Raw genomic sequence first — 25,575 nt, 5'->3', positions numbered from 1 at the left:
ATGCTTGAGGCCTCACTAAAGACCCGGGTTTGATCCCAAGCTGTGTGACAACAGGCTGTGACTGAGAGTCCCATAGGGCGATGCACAATTGGCCTAGCATTGTCCGGGTTTGGGAGTGTTTGGCCGGGGGCCTCTGTAGATATTCTCTATAAAACAAATACATTTCTAAGTGACCCCAAACTTTTGAATGGTAGTGTATTTTACCCCCTTTTTTCCCCTGATTTTGTGATATCCAATTGCTTTCCAATCTCATCGCTACAACTCCCTAACAGGCTCGGGAGAGGCGAAGGTCAAGTCATGCGTCCTCCGAAACATGACCCGCCAAACAGTGCTTCTTAATAGCCGCCTGCTTCACCCGGAAGCCAGCTGCACCAATGTGACGGAGGAAACACAGCTCTGTGGCTGGGTCTTTCAGCATGACAATGATCCCAAACACACCGCCCGGGCAACGAAGGAGTGGCTTCGTAAGAAGCATTTCAAGGTCCTGGAGTGGCCTAGCAAGTCTCCAGATCTCAACCCCATAGAAAATCTTTGGAGGGAGTTGAAAGTCTGTGTTGCCCAGCCACAGCCCCAAAACATCACTGTTCTAGAGGAGATCTGCATGGAGGAATGGGCCAAAATACCATTAACAGTGTGTGAAAACCTTGTGAAGACTTACAGAAAACGTTTGACCTCTGTCATTGCCAACAAAGGGTATATAACAAAGTATTGAGTAGTTGTCATAGTGTACCTATGATGAAAATTACAGGCCTCTCTCATCTTTTTAAGTGGGAGAACTTGCACAATTGGTGGCTGACTAAATACTTTTTTGCCCCACTGTACCTACTGTATATTCAGTCTTCCCAGCCTGGTGCAGGTCTACAATTTTGTTTCTGGTGTCCTTTGACAGCTCTTTGGTCTTGGCCATAGTGGAGTTTGGAGTGTGACTGTTTGATGTTGTGGACAGGTGTCTTTTATACTGATAACAAGTTCAAACAGGTGCCATTAATACAGGTAACGAGTGGAGGACAGAGGAGCCTCTTAAAGAAGTTGTTACAGGTCTGTGAGAGCCAGAAATCTTGATTGTTTGTAGGTGACCAAATACTTGTTTTCCACCATAATTTGCAAATTAATTAATTAAAAATCCTACAATGTGATTTTCTGGATTTTTTTTTCTTATTTTGTCTGTCATAGTTGAAGTGTACCTATTATGAAAATTACAGGCCTCTCATCTTTTTAAGTGGGAGAACTTGCACAATTGGTGGTTGACGAAATACTGTTTTGCCCCACTGTATATCCCCAACTCCAAATGGAGGAGCCACTCTGTAAACAGACCAGAGTGTGTGTGCTCACGTGGGACATGGCAACAATGGGACAGCAATGGAGATACAACAGTACTTGTATGAGGTGAGATGTTGATAGGTATTGTTGCGCTGCAGTACACACCATAAATAAGGATAATAGAGTTCTTCCCCCAGTCCATATTTTTGTGCAAAACATACATTTCTCTCAGGTAGTGCCTCAACATGCTGTACAGTTATGGCCAAAAGTTGAGAATGACACAAATATAAATGTTCAAAGTCTGCTGCCTCAGTGTCTTTAGATATTTTTGTCAGATGTTACTATGGAATACTGAAGTATAATAACAAGCATTTCGTAAGTGTCAAAGGCTTTTATTGACAATTACATGAAGTTGATGCAAAGAGTCAATATTTGCAGTGTTGACCTTTCTTTTTCAAGACCTCTGCAATCCGCCCTGGTATGCTGTCAATTAACGTCTGGGCAACATCCTGACTGATGGCAGCCCATTCTTGCATAATCAATGCTTGCAGTTTGTCAGAATTTGTGTGGTTTTGTTTGTCCATTCGCCTCTTGAGGATTGACCACAAGTTGTCAATGGGATTAAGGTCTGGGGAGTTTCCTGGCTATGGACACAAAATATCGAGTTTGTTATCACTTTTGCCTTATGGCAAACTGTTCCTGGGTGGATGGGAGAAGTTGCTCTTGGAGGATGTGTTGGTACCATTATTTATTCATGGCTGTGTTCTTAGGCAAAATTGTGAGTGAGCCCACTCCCTTGGCTGAGAAGCAACACCACACATGAATGGTCTCAGGATACTTTACTGTTGGCATGACACAGGACTGATGGTAGCACTCATCTTGTCTTCTCCGGACAAGCTTTTTTCTGGATGCCCCAAACAATCGGAAAGGGGATTTATCAGAGAAAATGACTTTACCCCAGTCCTCAGCAGTCCAATCCCTGTACCCTTTGCAGAATATCAGTCTGTCCCTGATGTTTTTCCTGGAGAGAAGTGGCTTCTTTACTGCCCTTCTTGACACCAGGCCATCCTCTAAAAGTCTTCACCTCATTGTGCGTGTAGATGCACTCACACCTGCCTGCTGCCAATCCTGAGCAAGCTCTGTACTGGTGGTGCCCCGATCCCGCAGCTGAATCAACTTTAGGAGACGGTCCTGTCGCTTGCTTGACTTTCTTGGGCGCTCTGAAGCCTTCTTCACAACAATGTAACTACTCTCCTTGAAGTTCTTGATGATCTGATAAATGGTTGATTTAGGTGCAGTCTTACTGGCAGCAATATCCTTGCCTGTGAAGCCCTTTTTGTGCAAAGCAATGATGACGGCACGTGTTTCCTTGCAGGTAACCATGTTTGACAGAGGAAGAACAATGATTCCAAGCACCACCCTCCTTTTGAAGCTTCCAGTCTGTTAGTTGAACTCAATCAGCATGACAGAGTGATCGCCAGCCTTGTCCTCGTCAACACTCACACCTGTGTTAATGAGAGAATCACTGACATGATGTCAGCTGGTCCTTTTGTGGCAGGGCTGAAATGCAGTGGAAATGTTTTTTGGGGATTCAGTTGATTTGCATGACAGAGAGGAACTTTGCAATTAATTGCAATTCATCTGATCACTCATCATAACATTCTGGAGTATATGCAAATTGACATCATATAAACTGAGGCAGCAGACTTTGTTAAAAATTTAAATTTGTGTCATTCTCAAAACTTTTGACCACGGCTGTATGTTATACCAGCACCTAGTTGTCTGTAACTGCAGAGCAGACTCAACTCTCCATTTTCTTCTCCCTTCTCTCTAAATTGCACAGTCTTACATTTACATTACATTTGAGTCATTTAGCAGACACTCTTATTCTGAGCAACTTAGAATTAGTGCATTCATCTTAAGATGGCTAGGTGAGACAACCAAATCACATTTTCTCTCTTGGCAGTTTCCACCTGTCTAACTCCTAATAAATTTCCTCATCTCCATCCATCCTCTCCTTCCCCTCTTTTTGGGTGAAACAAAGGGAATAACTCTCATAAGCATTGACGCACACATGCATATGCACACGCCTAATTAGTCTAACTACAGATGTAGGATCTTCATTTGATCATCCTGTTCGGAATTTTAAAACCTGTAGTGTATTTGAGGTTTAAAACGTCTTCTGAAGTTTACAAATTCACATTTCCTGTTTTTATTTTCCTGCCGTAGCATACTGGATCAAATTAAGAACCTATATCTAATCACACACAAAAACAATTTGTCTGACTATTTATGATTTTAAGGAGCAATTTAACCCCTCTGCTACATAGGAACGTTGTTCTCTCCCATGCAGCCCCCACCATCCCTACTCCTAACTATATCCCCCCTTTCAAAATAAACGTGTTTCCATCCACTCGGCACAAATCTCCCCCAAAGCCCCACCAGCTACATCTAGCTAATATGAAATCCAGGGGAGAAGCCTTTCAACTTAACAAACAGCCCACTAATCCATTTCTCACCACTGCAGCCCTCTCCTCAAAGCATCCATCCTCCTGACTCTTTTACACCCCTTCTGAATGACTTCCCTTGGACAGGATGATCTAAGGGCAACTGGTGCGTTTCACATGTTTTTCTCCCCTATCTCTACTGCGTCTGTCTCTCTATTCTCTCTGTCCCTCTCTCTATCTCACTTTGCCAGTCTCAGCAGCATACAGATCCTCTCCCCAATAAGAAAGCCGGTGCTTGCTGCATACTGCTTCAGTCAGCAGAAAAACCCCAGAGATAGAGAGAAAAAAGTGAGTTATAGATAGATAGAAAGACTTGAGGGAGTGAGAGAGAAGCAAAGCATAAAGAGAGCAAAAGATAGAGAAGGACTGAAGGTATAACCCCGCACATCCACCACAGACACCACACTGTTCACAAACATAAAATTGCACATGTAGCCAGGTGACATACAAGTGTGCATACATTTACTCACTCAAACTCAGTGCATATAGATGGGGATAGAACATCCTGCTGATGCAACAGTAAAAATGCAAACAGAGAATTGTAGACAAACCAACACACAGGTACTGTAGCTCTAAAACCTATTGATTCATATATATGAAGCATGTACTGATGCATGTACTGAAGATCATCAGTTACTAGATCGTTCAATCAGACTGAATTAGCTCTGCTATCTATCTGCTATCTCTCGAGTGGTGCATCAGTCCAAGGCACTGCTTCTCAGTGCTAAAGGCGTCACTACAGACCCTTGTTCAATCCAGGCTGTATCACAACCGGCCATGATTGGGAGTCCCATAGGACAGCGCACAATTGGCCCAGCGTAGTCCGGGTTTGGCCAGGGTTGGCCATCATTGTAAGTAAGAATTTGTTCTTAACTGACTTGTCTAGTTAAATAAAGGTAAAATATATACATACACACCATCTAAAAAGCAATATTAACGTGCAAAGAATTATACTTGTGTTTTTGCTTCCCCATTTTACAACAGTGCTAATCTGATCAACTACTAAATGAGGAGAACAGATCCTAGAGGAAAAAGAGAACGAGAGAGGGGGAGAGAGGATAAGAGAGAGGGGAAGAGGGAGAGAGAGGATGAGAGGGGAAGAGGGAGAGAGAGGATAAGGGAGAGAGAGGGGGAAGAGAGAGGGGAAGGGGAGAGAGAGGATAAGGGAGAGAGAGGGGAAGAGGGAGGGAAAGGATAAGGGAGAGAGGGAGGGGGAGAGGGGATAAGGGAGAGAGAGAAGAGGGAGGGAAAGGAATAGGGAGGGAGGGGAAGAGGGAGGGGATAAGGGAGAGAGAGGGGAAGGGGGAGAGAGGATAAGGGAGAGAGAGGGGAAGGGGGAGAGATAAGGGAGAGAGAGGGGAAGAGGGAGGGAAAGGATAAGGGAGAGAGAGGATAAGGGAGAGAGAGGGGAAGAGGGAGGGAAAGGAATAGGGAGAGAGAGGATAAGGGAGAGAGAGGGGAAGAGGGAGGGAAAGGAATAGGGAGAGAGAAGGGGGAGAGAGAGGATAAGGAGAGGGGGAAGAGGGAGGGAAAGGAATAGGGAGAGGGGGAGGGATAAGGGAGAGAGAGGGGAAGAGGGAGGGAAAGGAATAGGGAGAGAGAGGGGAAGAGGGAGGGAAAGGAATAGGGAGAGAGAGGGGAAGAGGGAGGGAAAGGAATAGGGAGAGAGAGCAGATTGTATACAGTCAGAACAGCCCGGCTGTTTTGACAGGGCTTTTTAATAAGGCAAATATTGTGCTGAGGGCTTATTTTTTTCCTAATCATTTTTTCCTCCTCTCCTATTACCTGTATATTACACCTTTTGCTCACTCCTTTGGGGAAACAGGAAACTATATTAAGCAAAAGGTTATTTACAGAAGGAGTAGGTCAGTTGGGGAGACAGAGAATGCTATATCATAAGGCAAAGAGAGAAACGGGAAAATGCATGTGTTGTTAGAGTTGCTTGTTATGCTGGAGTTTGCCTCAAACCACCTGCAAGTGTGCATTAGACATTAGGCTCTCATATAAGCTTCTCCTTTACTTTCCCCGCAGGGCGATTTCATTACCACATGCAGCTCCAACTTTACCATGCTATCTCTCCCTCCCCCTGCCCTACTATCTACATCAAACTCTCTCTCAGCCATTCATACCCTCCATCCTTCTACACCCCTTCCCCCTGCATTACCCAGTCTGAAGATTGCCAGTAATTTCACTAGTGGCTGTTGTTTGAATATCATGTAGAGCAACAGACTGCTGCAGTACTGTAGCAGCATCACTAGTTTCCCTTTCTCTCTCCCTCCCTCTCTCTTCCTCCCTATTTCTCTCTCCCTCCCTTTCCCTCTTTCTCTCTCCCTATCCCTATCCATATTTCTCTCTCCCTCCCTATCCCTATCCATATTTCTCTCTCCCTCCCTATCCCTATCCATATTTCTCTCTCCCTCCCTATCCCTCTCCATATTTCTCTCTCTCCCTCTCCATATTTCTATCTCTCCCTCACCTCTCCATATTTCTCTCTCTCCCTCTCCATATTTCTCTCTCTCTCCCTCTCCATATTTCTCTCTCTCCCTCTCCATATTTCTATCTCTCCCTCACCTCTCCATATTTCTCTCTCTCCCTCTCCATATTTCTCTCTCCCTCCCTCTCCATATTTCTCTCTCCCTCTCCATATTTCTCTCTCCCTCCCTCTCCATATTTCTCTCTCCCTCCCTCTCCATATTTCTCTCTCCCTCCCTCTCCCTCTCCCTCTCCATATTTCTCTCTCTCCCTCTCCATATTTGTCTCTCCCTCCCTATTCCTCTCCATATTTCTCTCTCTCCCTCTCCATATTTCTCGCTCCCTCCCTTTCCCTCTCCATATTTCTCTCTCCCTCTCCATATTTCTCTCTCCCTCTCCATATTTCTCTCTCCCTCTCCATATTTCTCTCTCTCCCTCTCCATATTTCTCTCTCCCTCCCTCTCCCTCCCTCTCCCTCTCCATATTTCTCTCTCCCTCTCCATATTTCTCTCCCTCCCTCTCGCTCTCTCTCTCCATATTTCTCTCCCTCCCTCTCTCTCTCCCTCTCCATATTTCTCTCCCTCCCTCTCCCTCTTTCTCTCTCCCTCCCCCTCTCCATATTTCTCTCTCCCTCTCTCTCTCCATATTTCTCTCTCCCTCTCCATATTTCTCTCTCCCTCTCCATATTTCTCTCTCCCTCCCTCTCTCTCTCTCCCTCTCCATATTTCTCTCTCCCTCCCTCTCCCTCTCCCTCTCCATATTTCTCTCTCCCTCTCCATATTTCTCTCCCCCTCTCCCTCTCCATATTTCTCTCCCTCCCTCTCTCTCCCTCTCCATATTTCTCTCTCCCTCTCCATATTTCTCTCTCTCCCTCTCCATATTTCTCTCTCTCCCTCTCCATATTTCTCTCTCTCCCTCTCCATATTTCTCTCTCCCTCTCCCTCCCTCTCCCTCTCCATATTTCTCTCTCCCTCTCCATATTTCTCTCTCCCTCCCTCCCACTCTCCATATTTCTCTCTCCCTCTCCATATTTCTCTACCCTCTCCCTCTCCATATTTCTCTACCCCTCTCCTCTCCATATTTCTCTCTCCCTCTCCATATTTCTCTCTCCCTCTCCATATTTCTCTCTCCCTCCCATATCTCTCCCTCTCCATATTTCTCTCCCCCTCTCTATATTTCTCTCTCCCTCTCCATATTTCTCTCTCCCTCCCTCTCCTCCCTCCCCTCCCTCCCCTCCCTCCCTCCCTCCCTCCCTCCCTCCTCTCCTCCCTCTCCATATTTCTCCTCCCCCCCTCCCTCCCCTATTTTTCCCTCCCTCCCTCTCCCTCTTCTCTCCCTAACTCTCCCTCTCTCTTTCTCTAACTGTTTCATAAGGGGATTTACTCTAAAGGCTGGATTAGAATGCATGGCATCATTGTACTACAGTCACAATGCAGTTGGGAAATAGACCTGTCATTAGTCGCAAACGGAAACAGATTTGACTCAATTGATTTTCTCTGATGGTCTGGAATCAGTTTGTAGCGTTGCTGTGTAAAACTACTGTGTTCAATGAAAGCGAGTGTGAAACCCTTGTTGCAATCAAATAATCTTTGGTGTCTTTGGAGAATTGCTTTGACAGTGAGTATGATTATTGATGAAGATTGGCACTGTAAAAGAGATGGTTCTTCTGAGCATTTTATTTGGTCATAACCAGAGTCACTCACCGGTTGAATGTTGTATGCCAACAGGACAAACCTCTTGTCTGCAGACACATGGAACTTTGTGTAAGTCAAATCCTGTAGAAAACATGGTAAGATAAACATGTCAACAACATCCCTAGATCTAATATGAGACTTAACCTTCAAGAACAACATCCCTGGAGCTAAGTAGTTGTATATAATGTCAGAGATAGGACTGCACTTGGGGAGCCATGGCCATAGTTATAGTAGGTCTGCATATATCATGAGCAGAATGCTAATTACTGTTGTAGGCTTAAAGCTACAGTGTGGGATTAACATGGCAACAGAGATGATACACCAAGTGAGAATCTGGCGAGAGCCGGAGAGGAGACAGCATCTCCCCATCTTGACAACAGAACCCTGCTTAGCTCCTAGGCAATGACCCACATAAGTCTGTCTTGCTTGAAAAATCTCTTTGAAGCCGTATGTTGAAGGCTTCAATTGAACAGTGAGGGAACCAAATAGACCCAAAAGAGCTTAAACTGTCACTGCATATCTATATAACTGTATAGTTACTACTGCTCTCTACTGGTTTAACAGTCGTTCTATAGTTCTTTCTCCATCTGGGAGGACCACTCATTCTCTATTGAATTTGCCTGGTTGACTCCTTATATGAGCCGATCAATAGTGGAATATAGCTCCTCTCCTGCAGGGCCGATACGGGCCGTTACTCACTAAAGAGCTGTTGTCCAGCAGGGTAGCTGTGATGTTGGAGTGGAGGCTGTAGGACAGGACATGGCCCTCTCTGGTTCTGAGCGCAACCTCATTCTCTGGAAGGGACAACACAGGCCGAAGGGAAATGATTATCTTTTGGTTGGTTCACTCAATATAACATGAATTGGAGCTTGCCTTGGCTTCCCTATACATGTTCTATCTCGTTCCCCCGCTTTAGGGTATCAATGCTCTTACCATCCAACCAGGTCACACAGGGGTCGTGAACTGTATACTTCTCACTTTCCAGATCCTCCATGGTGAGACAGGATCGCAGAAACAGGTGAGACTCATCTTCCAGAGAAAGAGAGAAAGCGAGAGAAATGAGAAAGTGGGAGAAAACAAATGGGCAAAAACACTCCACTTGTCATTTCCACCCGGAATGAACAAGAAGCTTCCTCTATTCACACAGAGCCAAGGCACAGCTGGTTCTTAGCATAGCACTGGAGTCTCGTCTTTTGTCTGAGTCTCTTTTCATTGCAGGGGAATTTTGTATTTGTCAGTGTTGATTTGTTTTGTCAAATTGTGAATGTCATTGTTGATATGTTTATCTGATGGAGAGTCTCTGTTCTCACTCCTCCCACTGCATCCTCTCTCCTTCTCTCCGTCCCTCTCTCTCTTTCTCTCTCTCTCTCTCTGTTCTTCAAGCCTCCTTCTCACTCACCCCCTTCACCCCTCCTTGCCTTTATTCTCTTTCTCTCACCCTCCTGCATTATTTTTCTCTATTTGTTTCTCTACATCTTTCTTTTCCTCCCCATTCCTTCTCTTCCCTCCCCCATTCCTTCTCTTCCCTCCCCCATTCCTTCTCTTCCCTCCCCCATTCCTTCTCTTCCCTCCCCCATTCCTTCTCTTCCCTCCCCCATTCCTTCTCTTCTCTTCCCTCCCCCATTCCTTCTCTTCCCTCTCCCATTATGTGTTTTATCTTACCAGGTGTGAGCATGATGACTGAAAGGCTGACCAGTGATAGAACACCAACGATCACCATCATGGCGATTGCAATGCCCTTCCAGTTCCGAGGTGGACCGGCTGAAGCATGCATGTCCTAACAAGAGAAGCACACAGACACACAGTGATGAGTGTAATGTCCACACACACAGCTGAGGGAGAGAACATTAGTGCCGCTTCATTTCCACAGCCTCACAGTGAGTATTTCGCTCTCAGACAAGCAGATCTGCGGCGTAGGCAACAGGCAGTCTCTGGGGAAATAACAGTTTCGTACAGCCTCTCACTATGACAGAAAAATGTGTAATTTAGACTTCTCCTTTGCCAGGGAAAAATGTTTAATTAATTGCAGACTATCATTTCTGTCATGGTTTAATTTCTCAAATCTGTCGCCTCATTTCACCTGTAACAGCTTTAATGGGGCACATGGTAGGGGTTGGGAGGAAGAGTGGAAGGGTGCACGTTCTTGGGCACAGCGTTCTTGGGCACAAGGACTATGGTGGTCTGCTTGAAACATGTAGGTATTACAGACTGGGTCAGGGAGAGGTTGTAAATGTCTGTGGCCTGTTTAAAAGTCTTACTCACATCAACAATGGAGATTGTGATCACACAGTCATCTAGATCAGCTGGTGCTCACATGTATGGTTCAGTGTTGCTTGCCTCAAAGCAAGCATAGACGAAATGTAGCTTGTTTGGTAGGCTTGCATCACTGGGCAGCTCTCGGCTGGGTTTCCCTTTGTAATCCGTAATAGTTTGCAAGTCCTGCCACATCTGAAGAGTGTCAGAGACGGTGTAGTATTTGGTATTTTATTAGGATCCCCATTATCTGTTGCAAAAGCATTAGCTACTCTTCCTGGGGTACACACAAAACATGAAACATGATATACTGTACATGTGTTGAGTATTCTCTCAAGATTAGCCTATGAAGTGTGGAACTATGTACAGATATCATTCCCTTTCTGGTTCTACTGGTAACAATAATATGCTCTATGGCCCTTTTCCTGTTGTTATGTCAACTGTTTGATTTGACTTTTATGATTGTATCTTGTGTGATTGTGGTTTAAGTTTTTTCAGTATGCAGATAGGTTGAGAGCATGTGAGGTTGGGGATTGTACATTGCATAAGTGGAGATGTGTGTGTGAATGCAACAGTGGCTGTATAGTGGTGGTTCGGAGACAGCTGGTGTAACACAGGGCTGGATGGAGGATCAGCAATATGTCAACCAGCAATCCCCATGGCTGTTCCCGTCCTCCATCAAGGCCTGCGGGAAGGTGAGGGTGATGGAAAACAGCAGCCGGCCATGGCTCTGTGGCTTTGAGGACAGGGCCAGGCCATGAGGTTTATGGCTGCATTGTGATTGCGCTCTCACACTCCAATGAATAGAATGCCCCGGTGTCTTGTCTCAGGCAGCTACACACTATATATGAGGACTCTGAAATCATCTGCAGTTGTATTTAATCGTGACTGATACTGTGGCTCCCTTATTCCAGTAGAGCTTTGAGGAGCATTGGAGGAGAATATACAGATGTAATATTCCTACAGCAGCTGTTTCTTGTACTGTAATGTTCCATCTTATTTATATTTCACCTTGTGTTCTTGAACTTTTTGTTAAATTAATTCCCATTGTCACACCTCATCATGTTGGTCTTCTAGGTAGCTAACTCACCTTTCATGGAACGTGCACCCTTCCACACAGGTCCAGAGCTCCAGACCAATAAGTCCTCCCCTGATGTGCTCCTTTCTTTGACTGTAGCTGCTATACTCTATCTCTGTAATTCTCTCTGTTCTCTCAACACAGTGCACAGTCCTGTGCTGTACAATAGTGGACCCGATCAACATCATTCCCTCTGATTGGGTGTTATGTAAGATATGGAAGAAAAGAGACCCTAGCAGGCAGACACACACACACACACACACACACACAGAGGAGACCCTAACAGAGAGGCACGATTAATGTAATTTCCCTTCGCTCTTCTGATTCGACCACAGATATTGTTTTGATTTCAAAATCCTTCCCTAATTACCCCTGCATTCAACACTCTGCTGAAACATCCCCTCTAATGGGATGCACCACCACAGGAAGCACATCAGAAAGAGCGGGAGAACCCTGTGCATGCTGGCTGGGGGAAGAGGGAGTTATGTCAAAGTTGCAAATGAGACAGATACAGGAGACGGGAAGATAATCTCAAGGGTGGATACACACAGCCACCATATTCTGGGTGGGTCTCAATGATGGCGACGCTACATCTGAGGAATCAAGGATTCAGCACAGCACTGATTGCCAGAAGAGGTGGACAGATGAGGGGTTAGATTGACATGTGAATATCACCAGTGCACACTTTTTGGTGACCCGATAAAAGGAATCAGGACAATAAAACAACTATAATGTATAATACACTGCTCTGTGAGCCATCCATCCGAGAGAGAGTCAAGTGGAGCCTATGATAAAGCTTTGATGATGCTGTCAGTCAAACCAACCCACAGGCAGTCTATACTCTAGTCTATAGACTAAATGGAGCTTCGTACTGTATGTGCAACCAAACATGTATCTCTTGGGGAGAGACCTCTGCAAACATTTGCAGTGCTGACTACGTTTGTAGCATCAGTGAGAGATAACAGTGTTCCCCTCCCACCATGGCCAACAGACAGAGCAGACCAAGGGAATTCCCCTCAACCAACCAAATAGGATCGGTACAGTGTGCAGCTGAACAAGGTCCAGAGGGAAACAATTCATAGAAAGCGAGCAGCTGGTAAAATGGACTTTAGATGGGTCACTAGAAAGCCTCTCGCCCCACAAAATATGACACATCCTTGCGTAATCCCTGGTCCGATAACCTGACCCCTTCTTCATTGAGAAACTCAACTAACGGTAACAGATAAAAACACATGCTGTAACACATACTGTATGTAGACTGTAATCAAAACACCTTAATTGTATGGTTGGCTACAGACTTTAAAAGGGAAACCACACAAAATAGAATTGCTCAATTTGCTCCCAATGCACCAGAGGTAGTTCATAAATTAGACTCTGGGGATCTCCTTGTCTGTCTGTCTTTGGAACATGCGGGGAAAATAACACAATAAATCATCGGGAGCAGAATCACAGCTAATGAAGCTATTGTTGAGACATGCTGACTATCATCTACATATCCAAATCCCACCAGCTACATAATTCTGCAGCAACCAATCACTAGTAAGCAGAAAGAAAAACAAGATGTACCAAGACATGATATTTGACATGACATTTGAAGATCAAGCAAGCCAGTCAACCATTACATTTTAAGAGACAAAACTGTAATTGCAACTATTTTTTGGAAGATACAATAAGCCTACCAGCATCTTGTTTTAACGATTCACTGTAATTGATCGCACGGGACAAAATCAGATGAACCATTAACACATAACTTTTATTTGAATGCATTGCCATGTCAATATCTCTTTAGTACCTCAGTTAAATAGTAGCCATTATGAAGCAGTTTCCTACTTTCTGACTGGTTTAAATAGATATAACTGGGGTGATGTGCAAGGACCTCAACAGCACTGCCAGTGCTCCGCTATAAACTTCAAAGGATTTGAAAGCTGTATCGCCACGCCATGATTGAAGTGACCTTTTGGATAATAAAATTTCAATAAACACAGTGCCGCCATCTATACTGCCATTTATTTGGCATTTATTTGGCAGAATTTTCTCACTTGCCTCTCACATCCTAAAAGGTTGTAGGTGGTAGGCTTTGGATTTGGGTTGAGGAGGATGACACTTTTGCCCTAATATCATATACTCAGCAGCACCTGCCACAGTTGCATGGAAAATCCACTGCTTTAAGCCTCCTATGCTGTGAGCCCTGCAGCCTTTTTCTCTATTCCCTTTCATGCATCCCACCAAGCAGTAGCAAATTACTGTACAAAAAGGCTCTCAGTACACTATATGGTTGCTGAACCTATCCCACTCCTCTACATAGCTGTGTCCGCCCTGGGGAGAAGGGAGTGTGATACTGCTGTAAACTATGAGGGAGAGGAGAACTACATAAAAGGGACGACAGGTAGTCTAGCGGTTAAGCGCGTTGGGCCAGTAACTGAAAGGTCGCTGGTTTGAATCCCTGAGCTGACTAGGTGAAAAATCTGTTGGTGTGCCCTTGAGCAAGGCACTTAACACTAATTGCTCTGGATAAGAGAGTCTGCTAAATAATTGATATGAGAGAGAGGTGCATGTTCTGACACAGGACTGATACAGTTGAAGTCGGAAGTTTACATACACTTAGGTTGGAGTCAATAAAACTCGTTTTTCAACCACTCTAACAAATTTCTTGTTAAACTTTAGTTTTGGCAAGTCGGTTAGGACATCCACTTTGTGCATGACACAAATAATTTTTCCAACAATTGTTTACAGACAGATTATTTCACTGATAATTCACTGTATCACAATTCCAGTGGGTCAGAAGTTTACATACACTAAGTTGACTGTGCCTTTAAACAGCTTGGAAAATTCCAGAAAATTATGTCATGGATTTAAAAACTTTTGATAGGCTAATTGACATTGTTTGAGTCAATTGGAGGCGTACCTGTGGATGTATTTCAAGGCCTACCTTCAACCTCAGTGCCTCTTTGCTTGACATCATGGGAAAAGAAAAAGAAATCAGCCAAGACCTCAGAAAAAATATTGTAGACCTCCACAAGTCTGGTTCATCCTTGGGAGCAATTTCCAAACACCTGAAGGTACCACGTTCATCTGTACAAACAAAAGTATGCAAGTATAAACACCATGGGACCACGCTGCCGTCATACCACTCAGGAAGGAGATGCCTTCGGTCTCCTAGAGATGAACATACTTTAGGGCGAAAAAGTGCAGATCAATCCCAGAACAACAGCAAAGGACCTTGTGAAGATGCTAGAGGAAACAGGTACAAAAGGATCTATATCCACAGTAAAACAGGTCCTATATCAACAAAACCTGAAAAGCCGCTCAGCAAGGAAGAGGCCACTGCTCCAAAACCGCCATAAAAAAGCCAGACTATGGTTTGCAACTGTACATGGGGACAAATATTGTACTTTTTGGAGAAATGTCCTCTGGTCTGATGAAACAAAAATAGAGCTGTTTGGGCATAATGACCATCGTTATGTTTGGAGGAAAAAGAGGGATGCTTGCAAGCCGAAGAACACCATCCCAACCGTGACGCACGGGGGTGGCAGCATCATGTTGTGGGGGTGCTTTGCTGCAGGAGGGACTGGTGCACCTCATAATGTAGATGGCATCATTACACAGGAAAATTATGTGGATATATTGAAGCATCTCAAGACATCAGTTAAAGCTTGGATGAAAATGGGTCTTACAAATGGACAATTACCCCAAGCATACTTCCAAAGTTGTGGCAAAAATGGCTTAAGGACAACAAATTCAAGGTATTGGAGTGGCCATCACAAAGCCCTGACCTCAACCCTGTAGAAAATTTGTGGGCAGACCTGAAAAAGCATGTGCGAGCAATGAGGCCTACAAACTTGACTCAGTTGCACCAGCTCTGTCGGGAGGAATGGGCCAAAATTCACCCAACTTATTGTGGAAAGCTTGTGAAACCTACCCGAAACGTTTGACCCAAGTTAAACAATTTTAAAGGCAATGCTACCAAATACTAATTGAGTGTATGTAAACTTCTGACTCACTGAGAAAGTGATGAAAGAAATAAAAGCTGAAATAAATCATTCTCTCTACTATTATTCTGACATTTCACATTCGTAACATAAAGTTGTTTTCCAAACTGACCCAAAACAGGGAAATTTTACAAGGATTAAGTGTCAGGAATTGTTAAAAACTGAGTTTAAATGTATTTGGCTAAGGTGTATGTAAACTTCCGACTTCAACTGTAAACGCATCCTTTTAAAGTACACTCTTCTTGTTCAACCATCCCATCACAGATCAAATCTGTGGAAACAGAACCAAGCACGGAGGTGCAGTATATGAATTGCTTGGCTGTGTAAAATAAAAGGACTGTGCCATAATAACGCAGAGAAACATTTGCCTGGGGAAGATACACTAACTAGTGTTTTGTGGATTCCTTGTTTAACCTACAAAATGTAATGGATCAATTCTAAATTGTTGGGAGACTTAAAACATTCCCCACTGACCACTTCAGACAGGAAAGACATTTATCATCTATTTTCAATTATTCACAATGTTGTACAGTATAAAATATACCAACGCAACCTAACACAGCACTGCCTAAAAACAATGTTGTTGACAGTCTGACACATGATTTGTAAACCCAATGAATAGTGCAGCTCTGAACTGAAAATGCCGTCACGGCTGAATTGTTGCTGTCGCTGAGAAGGTAATGGGTATTCTTAATTAGACTTGGCAAGGCTATAAAGTACTGCTGTAGTGGAGATGGAAAGCATATCGCAACACTAACTAATATCCAGGAGCATGTATTTTTCTCATTAATAATTAAAAACAGTATGTATGCAGCTATCAGCAACTGTCCACCAAGAAGCAACCAACTACAGTCACATTTGGTTACTTTTACATTTCTGGAGCATCAGCAATTCTGCAACCTATTGACAGCCTGCAAGTAGAGATAGCTACATGCAACAACTGTTGCAACTTCTCAGTTTGAATAGGCTCACAGAGCTGCTGAATGACCATGCAGTGGACATTATTCAGTACATGGGGGAAAATTAATATGACATTAAAAACAGTGGCAAAAAGTGTGAAATGAAAATGCTGGTAAAATAAGGTCTGGTGTTAAATAAGTAAACTTTGCTATTCAGATTTTAAATCAACTTAATTGAGGCTATACACTTCATATAATTACAGAATACATTTGATTGTCCATCACCTGCTGCAAGTTGTGTGCCTCATTCACACTTCGATTGCAGATCTCTTTTTATCCACATGCTGTGGGCTATAAATCAATTAATAAAGTAGGCCTATATGCCCTTTGGCATGGGTAAGCCATGACTACAGCATTTTAATTGCTATAACCGCAACCGACACGCAGTATGATGTGTTTTAAAATATAGCCTACATAATTTAACTGAATCAGTTTACCAACAAAAAAAATCACTACATCAAAACAGTTTGCGATAGAAAAGGGGAATACCGGTATTGGGGTTACCACTGCGACCACTGCAGTGCACACAGAAGCTTGTTCAAGAGGTGCCTGTATTGATTAGATATATTAAGTACGAATAAAAGAGCACAAAGGAAAGACAGATATTAATTGATAATCACATCATGTTGATTTAAATGTAAAAACTATTTCTGACTGGTCACAACAGAGATATAAAAATAAAAAAACAGGCGCATTTCGACTAGCTTCAAGCGCATACGCTCACATGTAGACACACGCACACACAGACCTCTGCGACTGTAATGTTATCGCCATGCTCATCAGAGAGATTTATGCAATGAGATCAACGCAGATCCTGCTCTATGATAAAATATAAAAACAATCTTGGGAACATCTAAAAAAAAATACGAAACAGTATTGAGTAGAGACATTTACCAGGTCCGTGCCCATGTTCTGTTGAGTAGTGGCAATCATCTTTGCTGTCTTCAACAAGCTTCTTCCTGGAATTAAATCATGCTCCTTTCAGCAGTTGATCTGGATGAATGCACTTGCGATGTTCACAAGTTGTCCAAGTAAAAATGCTCTCTCTCTCTCTCTCTCTCTCTCTCTACAGTATCTCTGCAGGGGGGAGTGTATGTATGTGTGTGTGTTCTGTTTATGGCCATTTGCTTGCTTCCTCACTGATTACAAAGTAATCAGATTACTTTACTGAGTTTGGCTAATCCAAAAGTTACGTTATTGATTACAATTTTGGACAAGTAATTGTGGCAGTTAGACAGTAACCTACCCAACCCAACCCAGTTGATAAACTCTGACTTTTCGTAGCAGGTTAGGGGAGCATTTTAACTAACATTTATCCTAAACTTAACCTAATTATCCTAACCTGCCACGTTAATTCTCCTAACCTGCTACGATACAGTAACTTCTAGTCAAAACCATAAATCACAGCTACTGAGTTCAAATAGCCTAATAATGATAGAAATATCAATATGTTAATATGATATCAATCAATATGATATAACAAGAATGATAATTCATGTTAATACTAATGCTCAATAATTATTGCCATAATATTCACCATTATAATGTAATTTGGATTAGATTTTCCCAGATGTTCATAAATATTTCACCCATTTTATTCACTCTTGTATGCTGCATTTGAAGCTGATTTGAGTTTTGCGTTTTCCCATGAGAGAGAAGCTAAATGACTGCTCTGTGGGGAGGAAAGACTGGACTGGTGGATACTGGATCAGTCGTGGATCAGTCATCAGTCATCGTGGATCAGTCATCAGTCGTTTAATGGGGCAGTCGTCACTAGTTACCACAAATACAAGGCAGAAACGCCACCTATTTAAAAATGTATCTTCATAAAATCTGATTTTGAACCCAACCACACTGTTAACCTTATGCCTAACCCTAACCTTAAATTAAGACCAATCTTTTTTTTTACAATATAGCTAATACTGACACTGTGGCTGTGGTAACCGCCATGTGCGCGTTGATTTACAGCTAGGTGAAGAACGTTCGTTGATATTCATTGGCTAGTGGGTAAATTTGAAATGCAACGCGCCTGCCTTGCTTCTTGTATACACTTCCAGGAGTTTAGCGTGAGATAACCCAAACAAAAGAATAACAAACTTGATCATCCAGTGCAAAAACAGAGGTCAAAACATTTGGCTGTGCAAATATTTTTCTGTTTTGTCTGCCTTTTTTCATTAGTGTGGTGGACTCAAACGGTATGTAGTGGCAGCTAACTTTAGCATGCTAGTAGCTAACTGTTAGCTGTACAGTAGTTTTTTAAATGACACATCACTAGCAATGTTGGCTAGCTACTGTAGCCAGCTAACGTTCGCGTCTGAGCCAAATATAATGTTGCTTTCCTTCCATCTAAATTGTATGTTGTATGTGCAGGTTTTAGCTAATTTGGGTGATTTATGTGGCAAATTTGGTTCGCTAATATTGGGAAATTGCATCTTATTTATTCTGTGCTATTTTTTGGATTAGGAAAAGACAGTTGATCTGTTCATCATAGTTGGCTATGATGAATTATCAGCCAGGGTTCACCACCACCAGACACTTTCGCCCATCCACAATTAGCCTGGGGACGAGGTTATTCACCTATTGACATTTAGCAAACTTATTTTCAGAGGTTTCTTTGTGCCCTTATTTTTCTCAGAAGATGAACGCTCCTGTGTTAAACCTACACAGCTTGTTTGACAATCTGCGGTCTCATGTTGACATACTCAATGAGAGCATTGAACCCCGTAAGTAATTGTATTTAATTTGATATGGAGATTAATAGTATAGACAATGCTGGACAATATATATTCAAAGCTACCACACCTTTATTGTGCATTTTCTCATATCAGAATTCATCCAGATGGCCCTCAACTTTGAGGACTGTCCTGGTAGATGGCTCAGGTTTGAGCAGGACCTAGGGTCCTGCAAGGAAGTGCTTGCCAAAGCAGAAACTGAGAGGGAAGCCCTGGAAGTCAAACTCAAGCATGCTCGCAATCAAGTCGACGTGGATATCCTCAGGCGCCAGAAGGCAGAGGCTAACTGAGAAGTTGGTGTGTATTCACAGCAAGTCTAATTCATATTTTATTTTATTCTCGTCACTGGTACCCTCAGACTGGTTCACTCTTCTCTGAAGAAACTGTTGAATGGCTTTAAACAACTCCTCTCACCTTCCTTCTCCCTGTGTTCTGTTGTGTTACAGGACTGTCAGATCCAGCTGATTCGGGAGCTTCTGATCACTGAGGGCTCCAGCAACAGCCTCCAGCTGAATGAAGAGCAGCGTTCTGCTCTGGCTTTCCTCAACGCTCGATCTCAGGCAGCACGAGCCAACCTTAACACCAGCAAAAGTTAAGGATCCCTTGCTAGTGTCTTGCTCCTCTTCCAGAGTTCCAAAGCATTTGGAAGCATTTTCTGTTAACATATCAACATCTGAAGTGTTATAGTATTTCATTTTCCATAGATTGCAGACCATAGATGTGTCTGCCTCCATTTTATCAGACATCAGCTATGATAAAACGGATGACTCTCTGGTAAGCTTGTATCTTTGTCTTGTCTGTTTTTCCACACCGATCGCGACAAACCATTTCTGTATGGGCCTTGCTTTGTGCATGGGGGCATTGTCATGCTGAAACAGGAAAGGGCCTTCGCCCAAACTGTTGCCACGAAGTTGGAAGCACAGAATGTCGTGTGCTGTAGTGTTAAGATTTCCCTTCACTGGGGGCCTAGCCCGAATCATGGAAAAACAGCCCAGACCATTATTCCTCCTTCACCAAACTTTACATTTGGCACTATGCATTTAGGCAGGTAGCGTTCTCCTGGCATCCGCCAAACCCCGATTAGTCTGTCCGACTGCCAGATGGTGAAGGGTTCACTGCGTTTCCACTGCTCCAGAGTCCAATGTTGGCAAGCTTTACACCACTCCAGCCAACACTTGGCATTGCGCATGGTGATCTTAGGCTTGTGTGCGGCTGCTCGGCCATGGAAACCCGTTTCTCGACAAACAGTTATTGTGCTGATGTTGCTTCCAGAGGCAGTTTGGAATTTGTCAGTGAGTGTTGCAACCGAGGACAGACTATTTTTACACGTTACACACTAGGTGGTCCCGTTCTGTGAGCTTGTGTGCCTACCACTTCGCGGTTGAGCCGTTGTTACTTCTATACGTTTCCACTTCACAATAACTGGGGCAGCTCTAGCAGGGCAGAAATGTGACAAATGGACTTGTTGGAAAGGTGGAATCCTATGACGGTGCCACATTAAGTCACTGAGTTCTTCAGTAAGGCCATTCTACTGCAAATGTTTGTGTATGGAGATTGCATGGCTGTGTTTTAAATTTTAGACACCTGTCAGCAATGGGTGTGGCTGAAGTAGCCTAATCCACTAATTTGAAGGGTTGTCCACATACTTTTATGTGTATATATAGTGTATTTGCAATAATGAACCCGGTCCGTTCGTTTAATTAACCATTCCAGGACTGGGACTCATCCATCATGAGCACTGTGCGGCTGAAGAAACGTGAAAAAAGGGTAAACAAAGTGTATTGGATGCAAAATATTTGCCAGCCATTTCCTGTGTGGAGAAATGTGTGGAGTTTTTAAGATGTTAGCCCTCTTCATTACAGCGCTCTACCTCTAGAAATTTCACTGACGGCCCCCCAAGTGCTTCCAAAAGGTTTCGATCAACAGGTAGAATGTCTGAGAAGGTAAAGATTTTAGTTTAATTTCTATAGATAACTGAGAGCTGTTACTCGATATACTGTTGAAGTTTACAGTGACTTGACTGATGTTATGTTTCATGGTCATAGGGAAATGAGTCTCTTGTGGCCAAGACCACAGTGACCGTGCCTGCTGACGGAGGACCCATTGAAGCAGTCTCTACTATTGAGGCTGTTCCCTACTGGAGCAGGAGGCTGTTCCCCTCCGGAGCAGGAGAGCTGGTAAGAGCTTTTACTAATTTACTGTGGATTTGATCAACTTTAAAATGGAGGATTGTATTTTACTCAGAGTTAGTATTGTATGTTGAAGCATGATAGGATATTCAGTTGGAAAGATGCAGGCAGCTAGACTATATTAGTTTATCCTTGACAATGTGACAAATGTATGTTCATAACTCATCAGAACTGCATTGTCAGACTCTGATCTGTATTTTACCTTTGTCTGTCCTGTCTAGCTACACTGGAGTGGGACTCTGAGTCAGTCAAGTCTGAGGATGTCATGCCCAACTGGCCAGAGAGCGACAACAGGCCTCAGGAACCCAGCACACCCCAGGGCAACGGGAGTGTCCGTAATCACAAATTTGTCTCCAAAGCGGTAGGAATGTAATTTGTTTTCAGACAGAGAGGGTTAATGCATGGGTGACTTGAGGTTAATTTAGCAGGGCAGAAAATGTTGGTTCTTATTTTCGAGTTAAAAGCTTTATTCTACCGCATGCACAGGTAATCAAGCCTGAGTCATGTGTGCCTTGTGGCAAGAGGATCAAGTTTGCGAAGATCTCCCTGAAGTGTCGTGACTGCAGACTGGTCACCCACCCAGAGTGTCGTGAACTCTGTCCCCTGCCATGCATCCCCATCCTGGGTGGCACTCCTGTCAAAATTGGATTCTGATGTAAATCTGTTTTGCTTCAAAGATCTCTTGAGTTTAGTTCAGTGGGATAAACATTCTCTTCTACTTTTATTTCCTTCCCAGGGCACACTTGCAGACTACGTCTCCCATGTCCAATCTTCCATGATTCCCTCTTTGGTGGTGCACTGTGTCAATGAGATTGAGCAGAGGGGCCTACATGAGGTGAGTGTTTTTGTCTCAATCTCACACTGGGCTGAATCATTACTGCCTTTTATGGCTTAGTCTGGGCGGCAGGTAGCCTAGTGGTTAGAGCGTTGGGCCAGTAACCGAAAGGTTGCTAGATCAAATCCCAGAGATGACAAGGCAAAAAAAATGCTGTTCTGCCCCTGAACAAGGCAGTTAACCCACTGTTCCTCGGCCGTAATTGTAAATAAGAATTTGTTCTTAACTGACTTGCTTAGTTAAAGGTTAAAATATAATAAAAACAATTAGTTTATACAGTAGAATCTATAGCTTCTGTGTTTCACGCTTTCTAAGGCTTTAAGTTTCATCATGCTCTTTCTTTTCACTCCCAGACCGGCCTCTATCGGCTGTCTGGTTCTGACTTCACAGTGAAGGAACTGAAGGATAAGTTCTTGCGAGGGAAGACTGTACCGCTGCTCAGCAAGGTGGAAGATATCCACTGCATCACTGGCCTCCTCAAGGACTTCCTCAGGAACCTCAAAGAGCCCCTCCTTACTTTCCGCCTCAACCGCACCTTCATGGAGGCTGCAGGTAGTTGTTGGCTCTATAGCGATAAAACAACTTTATCAGTCTCTGGTTTGTTCAGCCAGTGGTCGACTGAATAAAGGTGTCTTTTGGTTGTTTTGCATAGCCATTTTGTGTTGGGGCACGCTGAATGTTTTGGTTAGTGATAGTTAATGTGGTATATTTCAGTGTTCATTCATGGTATTCTTAGTCACCAGTAACTATAGTTACTAAGTCTATGCAATGTCACATTCTTCCTCTACAGTAAAACATTTTTTCCCCTGCTACTCAACTTCTGTGATCTCTACATTGCACTCTTTGTCCTCAGAGCTTGTGGATGAGGATAACAGCATTGCCCTGATGTACCAGACCATCAGTGACCTGCCACAGGCCAACAGAGCCACCCTGGCCTTCATGGCCATTCATCTCCAGAGGTGAGCATCTGCTGTGCATTTAACTATGAGCTCTGCTTACTCACTTAATTGTATATGAACAACCAAGCCTTTCTTGACATGTCTTGTAGAAAGAGGCCATGCTTGTTGCATTCTGTGACAGGTGTTTTTCCCTACATCCTTATTGACCACCATAAACTCTTTCAGGGTCACCCAAAGCCTGGACACTAAGATGGACATCCCCAATCTGGCACGGGTGTTTGGGCCTACTATCGTTGGCCATGCAGTGCCTGACCCAGAGCCCATGACAATCATACAGGACACCAAACACCAGCCCAAGGTAAGACACATTACAACAACACAGCTCTTGTTTTAAGTGGCAGTATTTCTTCACAAAAACACATGGGCTGCAAAAGTGACATGATTGCCATTTTTGTTCAAAAACAATGTCTTAGTCTTGCAAGTTGTTAGATCTGTTTTGCCTGCTTGGAAGATGATGACGCAATAGGCTGTAATTCGTTTCAATTCAATACAACTGTATTTTTCCCCTCATGAGTGATTTATAGTAGTTATTGTTTTTCTATTGTTACCCAGGTTATTGAGCGTCTGCTGGGCCTGCCGGTGGAGTACTGGAGCCAGTTCATGATGGTGGACCTTGACCAGCTGCAACTTGATCACATGATCATCAAGAACGCTAACTATTATACCCCTGACCAGAAAGGTGAGCGACTGCATGAGTCTAGCAAAGCGTTATCTCGGCAACCCAAAACCAAATCTCTAGTAATGCACCGACATGACATTTTTGGCCGATACCGATATCCGATATTTTACATTTTTGCTGCGTTTTAAACATTTTAGTACAGTTAAATAGTTAACACACTCACATGGATGCAGTGATCTAAGGCACTGCATCTCAGTGCAAGAGGTGTCACAACAGTCCCTAGTTTGATTCCAGGCTGTATCACATCCGGCCATGATTGGGAGTCCCATAGGGAGGCACAAAATTGGCCCAGCGTCTCCGGGTTTGGCCAGGGTAGGCCGTCATTGTAAATAAGAATTTGTTTTTAACTGACTTGCCTAGTTAAATAAAAGGTTACACACACCACATTGACCAAAAAGTTATATTGTGCATTTACATATGTCCCCATTACCAGTAAAACATAATCAAAACCTATTTCTTTCACTTACTTGCTGTTTCGTTGTTCATTTGTTTCCTTGTCAACCAGGATTTGTATGGAACGCCATTTGGGTCTTCGCGTGTCAAATAACCTTGTTGACCAATCAGGACCTGAATATGACTGCACGTCACATAATTTAACGAGTTGATTCATTTTTAAGTAGTTAGTGCAATCAATGTGTAATATCACTCATATTTCATATGTCACAACGATTCATCGATGCGTATTTTATGATGCTGTTAAAGTTGTCTCGCGCACCTACAGTGCTGGTCAGAAAGAAAAGCTAGCTAGTTCATGGATGCAAACAATGTTCTTCCCCAAAAACATAGCAAAACAAAATCTGTTTTAGGAGCTATAGTTGAAGTCGGAGATTTACATACACCTAGGTTGGCGTTTTGCAACCACTTCACAAATTTCATGTTAACAAGCTATAGTTTTGGCAAGTCGGTTAGGACATCCACTTTGTGCATGACAAGTATTTTTTCTAACAATTGTTTACAGACAGATTATTTCACTTATAATTCACTGTATCACAATTCCAGTGGGTCAGAAGTTTACATACACTAAGTTGGCTGTGCCTTGAAAAATCTTTGAAAATGCCAGAAAAGGATGTCATGGCTTTAGAAGCTTCTAATTTACATCATTTGAGTCCATTGGAGGTATACCCGTGGATGTATTTCAAGGCCTACCTTCAAACTCAGTGCCTCTTTGCTTGACATCATGGGAAAATCAAAAGAAATCAGCCAAGAACTCAGAAAACAAATTGTAGACCTCTGGTTCATCCTTGAGAGCAATTTCCAAACATCTGAAGGTACCACGTTCATCTGTACAAACAATAGTATGTAAGTATAAACACCATGGGACCACACAGCTGTCATACCGCTCAGGAAAGAGATGCTGTCTCCTAGAGTACTTTGGTGCGAAAAGTGCAAATCAATCCCAGAACAACAGCAAAGGACCTTGTGAAGATGCTGGAGGAAACGGGTAAAAATGCATCTATATCAAAGTAAAATGGTTTCACATCGACATACCCTGAAAGGCCGCTCAGCAAGGAAGAAGCCACAACTCCAAAACCGCCATAAAAAAGCCAGACTACAGTTTACAACTGCACATGGGGACAAAAATTGTACCTTTTGGAGAAATGTCCTCTGGTCTGATGAAACAAAAATAGAGCTGTTTGGGCATAATGACCATCGTTATGTTATTAGGAAAATGGGGACGCTTGCAAGCCGAAGAGCACCATCCCAACCGTGAAGCAAGAGGTTGGCAGCATCATGTTGTGGGGGTGCTTTTCTGGAGGAGGGACTGGTGCACTTCACAAAATAGATGGCATCATGAGGCAGGACAATTGTGTATATATTCAAGCAACATCTCAAAACATCAGTCAGGAAGCTTGGTTGCAAATAGGTCTTCCAAATGGACAATGACCCAAGCGTACTTCCCAAAGTTGTGGCAAAATGGCTTAAGGACAACAGTCAAGGTTTTGGAGTGGCCATCACAAAGCCCGGACCT

The 25,575-nt window shown here is 43.4% G+C and overlaps 1 protein-coding gene and 1 pseudogene across 1 annotated transcript in view; one reads left to right on the top strand and one right to left on the bottom strand.

Moving 5' to 3' along the window:
- The window catches only part of LOC135504162 (inactive dipeptidyl peptidase 10-like), a 34,737-nt gene extending 17,419 nt beyond the window's left edge, over positions 1-17,318 (bottom strand). Inside the window, exons 1-5 of the mRNA XM_064922496.1 lie at positions 17,107-17,318; positions 9,596-9,710; positions 8,867-8,962; positions 8,633-8,727; positions 7,943-8,014 (exon numbers count right to left, since the gene is read on the bottom strand). Of these exons, the coding sequence (XP_064778568.1) occupies positions 7,943-8,014; positions 8,633-8,727; positions 8,867-8,962; positions 9,596-9,710; positions 17,107-17,145 (417 nt within the window). The 5' untranslated portion in view covers positions 17,146-17,318. The remainder of the gene's footprint in view (positions 1-7,942; positions 8,015-8,632; positions 8,728-8,866; positions 8,963-9,595; positions 9,711-17,106) is intronic.
- Positions 17,319-18,228: 910 nt separating this feature from the next.
- LOC135504160 (rac GTPase-activating protein 1-like) overlaps positions 18,229-25,575 on the top strand; it is a 14,632-nt pseudogene continuing 7,285 nt past the window's right edge.

This window comes from Oncorhynchus masou, chromosome 18, assembly GCF_036934945.1.
Source record: "Oncorhynchus masou masou isolate Uvic2021 chromosome 18, UVic_Omas_1.1, whole genome shotgun sequence".
NCBI classification, from domain to species: Eukaryota; Metazoa; Chordata; class Actinopteri; order Salmoniformes; family Salmonidae; genus Oncorhynchus; species Oncorhynchus masou.
The sequence above is the reverse complement of the archived record's forward strand: the minus strand, read 5'-3'. Positions and strand labels throughout refer to the sequence as shown.